Source organism: Eucyclogobius newberryi, unplaced genomic scaffold, assembly GCF_026437365.1.
Source record: "Eucyclogobius newberryi isolate DKJ021-1_F unplaced genomic scaffold, fEucNew1.0.hap1 SCAF_9, whole genome shotgun sequence".
NCBI classification, from domain to species: Eukaryota; Metazoa; Chordata; class Actinopteri; order Gobiiformes; family Gobiidae; genus Eucyclogobius; species Eucyclogobius newberryi.
Genome location: NW_027316532.1, coordinates 24,460,314 through 24,471,477, shown reverse-complemented (window position 1 = coordinate 24,471,477; position 11,164 = coordinate 24,460,314). Strand labels below are relative to the sequence as shown.

The following is an 11,164-nucleotide window of genomic DNA, read 5'->3' as shown; positions in this document are numbered from 1 at the left end:
CTCTGGAATGTTCCACAATATGGTATTAAACCTATCAATCTCAATGAGGACAAGTTACTGGTCAGATCTGTGGAAAGGCAAGCCCCGCTCACAGCAATGAATTCCAAGGGGCTCGTAATAAAATGCAAGTTGCAAAATAGATACATTGAATACCATATGGTGGAACATTCCAGGCATCTCCATGGAGACGAGCGGGTAGTGCTTGTCCTCTCCCAGAAAAGTTAGACCCTTAAGTTTTTTTCTGAAAAATGAACTCTTAATTCATATTATATTCCAAAAAGGTTATTGTTCAGCCTCTAAATACTTACGCCCTTTCACTTTGACTCAGAACTGCACAAACATTGTAAAAAGTGCATGTTTTTATTACTGAACAAACCTCTATAAATATCGTTTCATGACTGGGACTGACAGAAGGTGCACAATCGATCACCTCCCACTGCAGGATCACCTCATGTCACATATAAATGGTACTTGGTCATTTTTATGGTCATAACCCTGTGAACCACCACGTATCTCTTTCATTTAATGCTGAATCATCCGCCCCGATCCTCCCATTCCCAGCAGAGTGTCCTGGCTGAGACACGGACCCTCGTCGTCCTGCAGCGGCCCGTCCCACACAAGGATGGAGGGAGGACACCGCCGAGCTCAGGAAGTGGCCCTATTGTTTTCAGGGTCAGCGAGCTTTTCCTCTCGGAGCCCGCGCTGCTCCGCTCTGGCTGGACGTCTTGAGTAAACATCGGTCCTTGTCGCCACCGGCCTCTGCTTTCCTCTCACAGGGAAATATTTATGTATATGACTCCTACAACTCGCTTCCACACGCTATTTATTTTGTCCATTTCCTGCGCTGAACACAACTGTGATCGTCGCCACTTTTTGCACACACAGGTTTTGTTTTAAAGTTATTTTCCTTGTGTTTCTATTCTCCTGCTGTTCTTGAACTTTCCCTTGCAACACTGGAATTATTGAAATGTTTAAAATAAGCTAATAAGATGTATTTGGCATTGAAAGAATATGCAAATAAATACTCACTTTAACCCTCAGGAACAATTTCTCATTTCTTCTTCTAACACTTTTGTCTATTGGTTTTGTTTTAAGAAGATGTCTATTTTTAAGATCTTGCACAGTCAGCCATATATCACTGGATATATTCAAACAAATGTGAAACAGGAAAAAAGAGCAGAGAGGGCATTCAGCAAATTGGACCACAGGCAAAACTCATGCATTTTTCCGCATCTTTGGATCTTTTTTAAGGAATTTATTTTAGCACTGTAACCTCTTTACTGTTCATTTATAGTCACGTATAATTTATTAATGTATTTATTCATTAACTATTATTAACTTTACTTAAAAGAAACGTAAGAATCTCTAAGAGGGGAGTCATATTGTAAAGGTTTCTATGCAGACATGCCGTTTATGAGCTCTTTACCTTATGAACCACAACATATATTTTTAACAATTATGGGATACACATGATTCAGCTGCAGAGAGAGAGCGACAGCATAGCTCAAGCTTCCCTTTCCTGGATGCCCTGAAGGTTTATTAGACCCGTATGTAAACACCTCCGACTCGTCAGACTGGTCCCTTCACCTGTCCATATTGAAAATACCTGGTCATATATTTATCTTCCTGGTTTGTCCTGCACTGCCTCAACACGTCCTGCCTTTCATTGGTCAGAAAAGAGCAACAGCAGGCAAATGAGGACACACCTAGTTACGGACGTTACCCATTAACCCGGGACAACAGGAGAGGCAGTCCAACCTTCAGCTACAGCACTACAAATAGAGCAGAGAATGGTAAAGGTGATACGGCGTGAGAGGACGCACAGGTAAGTCCATATGCAGCGGTAACAGCTCCAACATATGACTTAATTCTACGTTTGAAAACTGAAGAGTCATAGAACGTTGTACGCCACACCAAAGTTTCAAAAGGTGGTGTTTGCTTTACAGCTAGTATTGACATTTGAGTGAGTTAATGGCGCATTGTACGTGATGAATCAAACATGTATGTATTTTATGTCCTTCTTTGTAAAGTTTGCGTCACCTTTTTGCTGGGAAGGCATTGACCCACACGCTGATGTAGGCCGCGGGCTGTTTGAATCCAAAACAAACCACACCAGCAGTCACTTTAAAGGTCAGGATGTCACCAAATCCAATTTCAGAGTCACGATTATTGTAAAAACAATGACGAAGATTTAAGGGAAATTTGCAATTACTTACACCATGACCAAAGAGCAGTGAAATCCTTAGTTAAATATATATTTTTAATTCACGTTGTCTACTCGATAACTATTCCTCTAGTGCAGGCATGTCCAAACTACGGCCCGGGGGCCAAATGCGGCCCTCAGACCAATTTTTGTTGACCCTCCGGCATCTTGTTAAGCTGGTCCAAACAACAAAATATCATACTTTTTCCTGTGAAATTGGATAAATTCAAGCATTATGATGTTATACCAATCTAATATATGTTCCAAGTCTTACTAAAGAAATGCAAACATTCGAATGATTCATTTTGTTATTTGACAAATTTGACATTGTTGGGTTGTTTGTGGCCCTCTGCTCCGTATAAGTCTAAAAATGTGGCCCTCGGTGAAAAAAGTTTGGACACTCTTGCTCTAGTGTGTTAACAGCTTTATGACATGAAATGCTCTGATTCTGAATGATAAAGTTAACGTGACATGAACAGACATTAAAAAATACTGCTGAAATTAGGCTTATTTTATGCCCAGTGTCATTTTGTATGTATCCTGTGCATATTGCCATTTTATTTTCATACACTGAGTTGTCAAAAGTATCCAAAAATCACATACTAATTGACACTAAAACTAATATTGAAACTCGATACTCATTCAAGCAAGTATCGATACTGAAACAACAATACTGTGTTTTAGAATGACGTCGAGCTTCGTCAGAGCTGTTATAAGACCATTATTTAGGGTTGAAAATGTCTCATAAAAGAGCTTTTTTTATTTTCATTGCCCTATTGGTATTGAGTAATTTTAGTATTGACATCGAGGTTTAAATATCAGTATCGTGGCAACATTACAGCCCAACAAACCCAATTACCGTATTTTCCCTTTTTTTTTAATAGTTTTGGCCGGGGTGCGACTTATACTTATATTTATACTTATATATTTATACTCCAGAGCGACTTATATGTGATATTATTTGTTATTTTCACACTTGCAACCGCATTTCATTCTCCAGTGCAACTTATATATGTTTTTTTCTTCTCTATTATGCATTTTTTGGCTGATGCGACTTATACTCCGGTGCGACTTATAGTCCAGAAAATACGGTATTCCTAAGTTTGCGTTTTTTTGAGAACAACACAAATGCCACTGACAACACGATATGTCAGATGTTAAAAAACTCATCAAGAACAAACCTTAAATCACACGGCATAAACAAAGAAAACGTGCAAACTTCTTGAGCATTTTCTATCTAATTAGGTTAACTTTAGTCTAGTAAAAAAACACATTATAACACACACTTTCTTTGGATGAAGACACAACTTTAGTCTAGTAAAAAAACACATTATAACACACACTTTCTTTGGATGAAGACACAACTTTGGTCTAGTAAAAAAAACACATTATAACACACACTTTCTTTGGATGAAGACACAACTTTAGTCTAGTAAAAAAAACACATTATAACACACACTTTCTTTGGATGAAGACACAACTTTAGTCTAGTAAAAAAACCACATTATAACACACACTTTCTTTGGATGAAGACACAACTTTAGTCTAGTAAAAAAACACGTTATAACACACACTTTCTTTGGATGAAGACACAACTTTAGTCTAGTAAAAAAACACGTTATAACACACACTTTCTTTGGATGAAGACACAACTTTAGTCTAGTAAAAAAACACGTTATAACACACACTTTCTTGTCCTTCCTTTTGCATTCGGCCAAAAACCAAAAACACTGCGTTTAAAAACTCTTTAGAATGACCTTACCTCAATTAAGCAAACACACGCAGTATAACAACATCATTATCAGTCCCAAAATGTATAAAAGTCAGACGAAACTAAACTTGGCAGTGGAAGAAGGGCGATGGGGAAAAGCCTATTGTGCAGTATTTGTGCAGCGCTGATTGTCCAAGATGTTTATTTGAACTAGATTGAGGTTAAGATTGTAGCAAGTTTGATCCTCTGTGCAGTTAATTTCCCTGCTCAAAGTCAAATTCTAAGACTAATACTGATCCTTTATTCAGTTTGATGACTTCCACATCGCTCCTGGCCATCATTAGTGTATAAAAACTGACACCGCATCAACATTTATAGCTCTAGAAGTTTGGAAATTAGATCCCAAACTTTTTTTTATGTATGGAGATGTATGCAAATGCTCTTTGTAGGCGTAGATGTTTTGCTGCGAGGCATGTTTGGGATGGCCTCCGGTGTCGCTCCGGCATGTGTGTTTTGTTCTGCTGCTGTGAGGATGGAACAGGAAGAGATAAAGAGTGGCTGTGTTTACGGTGGCAGCACTTGTGAGCACAGAGAATGGCTGCAGAGGAAAGAGGAAAAGGGGCTAATGGTTGTGGCTAAACAGCAGGATCCCTGGAGCTCCACGAGAATCACTGCTGAACACAGATCCACACACTATGACTGACTGAAATGCAGTTTTAAAATAGTGTCGATGTGATAGTAAGTGTGGGTAGTACTCTGTTACGTTTATTGAATTAAGTATACTTTTCTGACATCCTACTACAGAATCTGTCCACGGAAATGTTAGGGTTTCCTCTTCAATGCGCAGTATACTGTAATATGAAACATATCCATTTTGACAAGCAAGGGACACAGACGGATCGAGTTATAAGTCAGATCTGTGCAAAGGCGACCCCCATGACCTTAAGAATGCATGTTTTTGATGTTATTTTAGTCACAAAAACACATAAATGCAAGCTGGATAAGTTAAATGCCAAACAGCGGCTCGTACTAGGCAAAGCAATATTATCTCCATGGAGAGATATTGTAATAATTAATAAATAAATAATTGCTTGACTTGATAAAATACAACATAGAGAACAAAAGTATTCAAATGCAGTCGTGTTCTCCTTGTGTCTGGGTGGGATTCCTGTGGGTTCTTCCGTTCCCACCATCAATTTAAAAGCTGCACACAAACACATCCTGAACAACACTGTCATCGATCTGATTCAATACAATAAACGCCCAAAGCTCTCCAACGATGGATCAGCACAACAAAAGTCCAAATGTAGTGATGTTAAATAATACAGAGTACGATTCCATACATAGGAAAAAATTTAAAATGTTATGTTGGACAACTGTATTTATTTGTAATGGCGTTAATGGTACGCTCCTTGAGATGATTGATGTCTCGTATCTTTGCCTGACACACCGTGACCTTCAAGTGTCCCCAAACAAAGAAATCAAATACACAAATACACATTATACGTGTTATATGTGTTCCTACGTGTTCCTACGTGTTACTTGAGCAATAGTTCACTTGTTTCCATTTCAGAAAGTTAAAAAATACCATTCTTTGGGGTTAATAGTGGAACTTTCAGTAAACCGTGAACCGGGCAAGACAATATGCAAACCAACAAACTAATGATTAATTACTTAGACAAATCCATGGCTGATCGTGGTGACATTTACAGTGCAAGGTACAGTTTATGCTTGACCAGCTTTAGTACATGAATATGAAGATGCAGTGTTATATTTGACCACAGAACCTAGAACTGCACCTGATGAATAAAAGATTGAAGTGTGTGAGGGATGTTAGTTTCACACAAACAAATAACATTTACATATTCACCGTACACAATATTTGTATTCGGTACATGGTTATTTGCATTTTGGTTGGTAAAAGGAAACAGAAGTATGTTGGCATCGAGATCTCAGTTTGTGAGTCAACATTGAACAACTATGAATGCATAATGCAAACAAGAACCGCCATACTATATTTTAAATCTGACATGTACACAGCCAAATGTATTTTTTATATTAGACTTCAACCTAAGAGACCCTGATAATGATGTTCAGACGATATTTTAACAGTGGATTTGGAATTTGCCTGTAAATAATGTCTTTGTTGGGGTCAAATATTGTACAAAACATGAACGGACCATAAAATTATATATATTTTATTCTCATTTTGCAGATCTCCAAACCAACAATTACAAAATTACCTATTTTTATTTGGTTACTTTTTGGCTGTAGGCTTTTGAACAGGACAGTGTAGGATAAAGTGTGCGCGCATCTACAAAATAAATATGTATTGTACAATTAGGGTGTTATTTCTGCGCTTTGGTGGTTAATTTTACAGCCCGATGACACTGATGCAATAAATGAACCGCAACCGCAGCATTCACAGGCACGTTTAAGCACATTTCTGCCTCATTATCTTTCAATTAATCGCACCAGGAAAATAAAAAATAAATAAATACTGCAATATTAATTTCTGCTTATTTTTAGCAGTGTTTTCCTGTTAGTACGTCACAGTTTTCACTTCCGTCCCTTTGTAAGAGTGAATCGTGACTTTTAAAAGATGTTTAGCTCACCCAATTGTTCCTTCTTTTTGTGTCGCTGGATATTAAAATATTTATTCCCCAGCCCAAACAGATTTCAAAGCCACAAAACACAAGATCTAAAAAAAGAAAAAGAAAAAGAAAAGGGTCTTTGATTTGGAAAACCTTTGATCGACTGCTTTAAGTTGTTAGCTGTTATACTGTTCTCTTGTTACTCCACAGCTCAGCAAGACAAATCTGGATCGAATTGCAGCTAATACATCAGATGGAAATGGCACTGGCCTTCACTTATTGATGAACCGAGGAGGAGTCGCGGCCACTCAACGTCGCCATCTAGTGGACGTTTGACGCACCAAGTCTCCCTCATCCAGACCCTGCTCACTGTCTGTTCACTTAAGACTAATTGGGTTCAGCAGAAAAGACACAAAAAAGAGTATCTGGTTTCAGAAATCTGGACCACTCTGAGATGGATAGTTACAAGAACGGTTTTGGACTGATATAACCCCTAAAGCAATAGGCTCCACAACGTACGAAACGCTGTCTGCTGACGTGATTCATGAAAGAGACTGGGAAAACAAAGTTAAATGGAAGCGTCAACAGAAGGACCGCTCACAACCGCATTCAACGCAACACACAACTGTAAGTCTGAGAGTTCACCGTCTCAGAGAAACGTGTCATGTTATTACAAATTTGTATGTATTTAATATTCTAATAACTAACCAACGAGCTGCCCATGTCGTTTTCAATATGCATTTGAATTCTTTGCATGCTATTTTATTTATGAATACATTTTTTTTATTTTTAGGGTACTAGAACAAAGGACAGGAATTATGTTTACTGCTTCACAAACAATCAATTAAAAGATACATTAGCCAGTCTCAAATGAGGAGGAAGACCTTTGTAAATGAGCTGGAGCCAGGTCTGGATTTAGGCCTATTTATATCTGTTTAAATCGTAAAACACGCAAATGTAGTTTATTTGAAGTTGTTTTGATGTAGCACCTTTTTAGGATTTTTGATAGATCCACTTTCATTGCATGTTTCCACTGAGATATCATTACTTTGCCTGGAATGTTTCACAGTATGGCATTAAACACATCTATCTCCATGGAGACAATTGCAAGGCCAAAGAATGTTAAAAATATATGTTTTTCAATGTCTGAAGCAAAAAAGAAGAAAAAGAAATACACATGTAATTGAATAAATGGATGATAGACATGTTTGATATCACAATGTGTAACATCCCAGGCAAAGCAGTAGCATTGCCATGGAGACAAGCAGGTGACGGACAGAAAGGTTACATAGCACAGCTTTAAAGTGCGTATGACAGGTTCTTAGGATTTTCAAATTTTGACTTTATTTGGTGTATTTATACCTGTTGTACATATTAATTATAGTTTTACACCAATTGAGTAGGTATTTGTGGAGAAAACGTTGAAAAATCTGTAGAAAATGACAGGAAGTGACATCACACTAGGTGCATTCATTCCAGTCAAAGTTTATGCATAATTTACACAAAGAAACAACTTTTTTGACTCCAAACAATAATAAAAAAATTGAAATGTGACATTAGAGGAGTTTGCCCAATGTTTGCTGGGTAATTTCCTACTGTGATGTCATCAATAACAAACAGGAAGTGAAATTATAAACCTAAAAAATTGACTCTATCTCAATGATCTCACCATTTATCAGATTCAAACCGCACTCACATGACCACAACTGCACTTGAGTTCACACGAAACAACTATTTACACAGAAAAACACCAGGAAACAGTATATCTATATGTAAAAAAAACTCAAAATATTCAGCTAACTCGCTCCAGGCCTTCTCCTTTCTGCTGTAGTCTCATTGAAATACTTAGTAATGCCCACTGGCCACATTCTTAACACATTTCACTGCATTTCAGCCACAAGCCTGGACTCCGACACGTCCTCGCCTCATAGCTGGGTGTTCCGTCTGGCGGTCTTGATCATTATTCTCCTCATCGCCGTTCTCATCACTTTCTTGGCCAAATGCCGGGCGGTGCGGCGTTACCTGGCCAGCTACAGACACACGAGACTCCAGGAAGCGGACGCAGTGAGCCAACCCTCAGGTGGGACTTGATTTACAGTCCAACTCAAAACTGCGACTCAACATTGGACCCATTGTCTGGTCTGTGTCAGGTCTGGACGTGGCGTTCACCATGCACGCAGGAAACTATCCACCTCCAGTGCTCGAGGAGGACGACGACGGCTTCATTGAAGATAACTACATCCAGGCCGTTGATCGGGAGCGAGCGCAGAGAGCGGCGCAAACCCTCGAGGACTCTGAGGACGAGATGGAGGACATAGAGTTTAGTATTGCATAGAAAGTCTTTTTACACAACTAATCCACTCCACACGTTACTATGTAGGGCTGAGCTTACTTACTGGTACTTTAACAATTTAATTTTTTATTTTTTTTTAATACTCGTACTTGAGTGATTTTGCTAGGTATTCCTGGTTTAATCAATACTTAGAACCACAAAACAGAATAATAATGTTAATATAAATACTATTTATTTGAGAAAATCTATTTTTATCATTTATTTTGACACAAATCCTAGTATTTAGGTCATTAAAATGTGTATGAAAAACTGACAGAATGACAGCACGTTCAGACGTTCTTATAAAAAAAAAAAAAAAAAAAAAGCATGGAACTGACACCATTTTAGTAGTAATATGTATTTGTTTTAATGACATAAGACTTGCGCTGACACTAAACTAAACTGCACTTTGACAATATCCTTCCTTCTCTGGTGATGTGTAAAAGTGTGATAAGATCACGTTTGATGCCAAGATGATAAGTTATGTGGCTTAGTTTAGTGGCTTTGAGAAACGTTTTACATTGAAAATGTGATGCTGATACATGACATGTGTAAATAGACTTTATCTCACTCCTGAAATTGTTTAAAAGTTTAATCAAGAAATTGAACATTCTGCATTTATATTTGTCAATAAAAATAATAATGTTGATAGATGATGTCCACAGATAATTCTTTGTCAGTTGTTTTTACATGCATAAACTATAGGATTTTATTCAAGAAACAATAACATGGCCACTTTCTTAACTTTCTGAGTAACACAGCAGTCTTAGTAACATATCTGTCTTAGTTACACATCTGTCATAGTAACACAGCATGCTGTGTTACTATGACAGATGTGTTACTATGACTGCAGTCATAGTAACACATCTGTCTTAGTAACACATCTGTCTTAGTGACACATCTGTCTTAGTAACACAGCAGTCTTAGTAACACATCTGTCTTAGTAACACAGCAGTCTTAGTAACACAGCAGTCTTAGTAACACAGCAGTCTTAGTAACACATCTGTATTAGTTACACATCTGTCATAGTAACACAGCATGCTGTGTTACTATGCCAGATGTGTTACTATGACTGCAGTCATAGTAACACATCTGTCTTAGTAACACATCTGTCTTAGTAACGCAGCTGTCTAAGTTACACAACTGTCTTAGTAACACATCTGTCTTAGTAACACATCTGTCATAGTAAAACATCCGTCTTAGTAACGCAGCTGTCTTAGTTACACATCTGTCTTAGTTACACATCTGTCTTAGTAACACATCTGTCTTAGTAACACAGCGGTCTTAGTAACACATCTGCCTTGGTAACACACCTGTCTTAGTAACACAGCGGTCTTAGTAACACATCTGTCTTAGTAACGCAGCTGTCTAAGTTACACAACTGTCTTAGTAACACATCTGTCTTAGTAACACATCTGTCATAGTAAAACATCCGTCTTAGTAACGCAGCTGTCTTAGTTACACATCTGTCTTAGTTACACATCTGTCTTAGTAACACATCTGTCTTAGTAACACAGCGGTCTTAGTAACACATCTGCCTTGGTAATACACCTGTCTTAGTAACACAGCGGTCTTAGTAACACATCTGTCTTAGTAACGCAGCTGTCTTAGTTACACATCTGTCTTAGTTACACATCTGTCTTAGTTACACAACTGTCTTAGTAACACAGTTGTCTTAGTAACACATCTGTCTTAGTAACACATCTGTCTTAGCAACACATCTGTCATAGTAACACAGCGGTCTTAGTAACACATCTGTCTTAGTAACACATCTGTCATAGTAACACAGCGGTCTTAGTAACACATCTGTCTTAGTAACACAGCAGTCATAGTAACACATCTGTCTTAGTAACACATCTGTCATAGTAACACATCCGTCTTAGTAACGCAGCTGTCTTAGTTACACATCTGTCTTAGTTACACATCTGTCTTAATAATACATCTGTCTTAGTAACACAGCGGTCTTAGTAACACATCTGCCTTGGTAACACACCTGTCTTAGTAACACATCTGTCATAGTAACACAGCGGTCTTAGTAACACATCTGTCTTAGTAACACAGCGGTCTTAGTAACACATCTGTCTTGGTAACACACCTGTCTTAGTAACACATCTGTCATAGTAACACAGCGGTCTTAGTAACACATCTGTCTTAGTAACACAGCGGTCTTAGTAACACATCTGTCTTAGTTACACATCTGTCTTAGTTACACAACTGTCTTAGTAACACAGTTGTCTTAGTAACACATCTGTCATAGTAACACAGCGGTCTTAGTAACACATCTGTCTTAGTAACGCAGCTGTCTTAGTAACACAGCGATCTTA

At 38.0% G+C, this 11,164-nt stretch overlaps 1 protein-coding gene across 1 annotated transcript; it reads left to right on the top strand.

Annotated features, from left to right (window-relative positions):
- The first annotated feature begins 1,716 nt into the window (after positions 1 to 1,716).
- Positions 1,717 to 8,898, top strand: cunh1orf210 (chromosome unknown C1orf210 homolog). The gene is made up of 4 exons (XM_072438662.1): positions 1,717 to 1,825; positions 6,719 to 7,135; positions 8,403 to 8,588; positions 8,659 to 8,898. Exons 2-4 carry the CDS (start codon positions 7,081 to 7,083, stop codon positions 8,841 to 8,843), a joined length of 426 nt encoding a protein of 141 aa, XP_072294763.1. The 5' UTR covers positions 1,717 to 1,825; positions 6,719 to 7,080; the 3' UTR covers positions 8,844 to 8,898.
- Positions 8,899 to 11,164: the final 2,266 nt, after the last annotated feature.

Bases quoted from the DNA above. Each gene is read 5' to 3' on its own strand.
- cunh1orf210 (XM_072438662.1), top strand. From the start codon at position 7,081: ATGGAAGCGTCAACAGAAGGACCGCTCACAACCGCATTCAACGCAACA. The intron at 7,136-8,402 runs GTAAGTCTGAGA...ACTGCATTTCAG, and splicing joins ATTCAACGCAACACACAACT to CCACAAGCCTGGACTCCGAC. The intron at 8,589-8,658 runs GTGGGACTTGAT...GGTCTGTGTCAG, and splicing joins CGCAGTGAGCCAACCCTCAG to GTCTGGACGTGGCGTTCACC.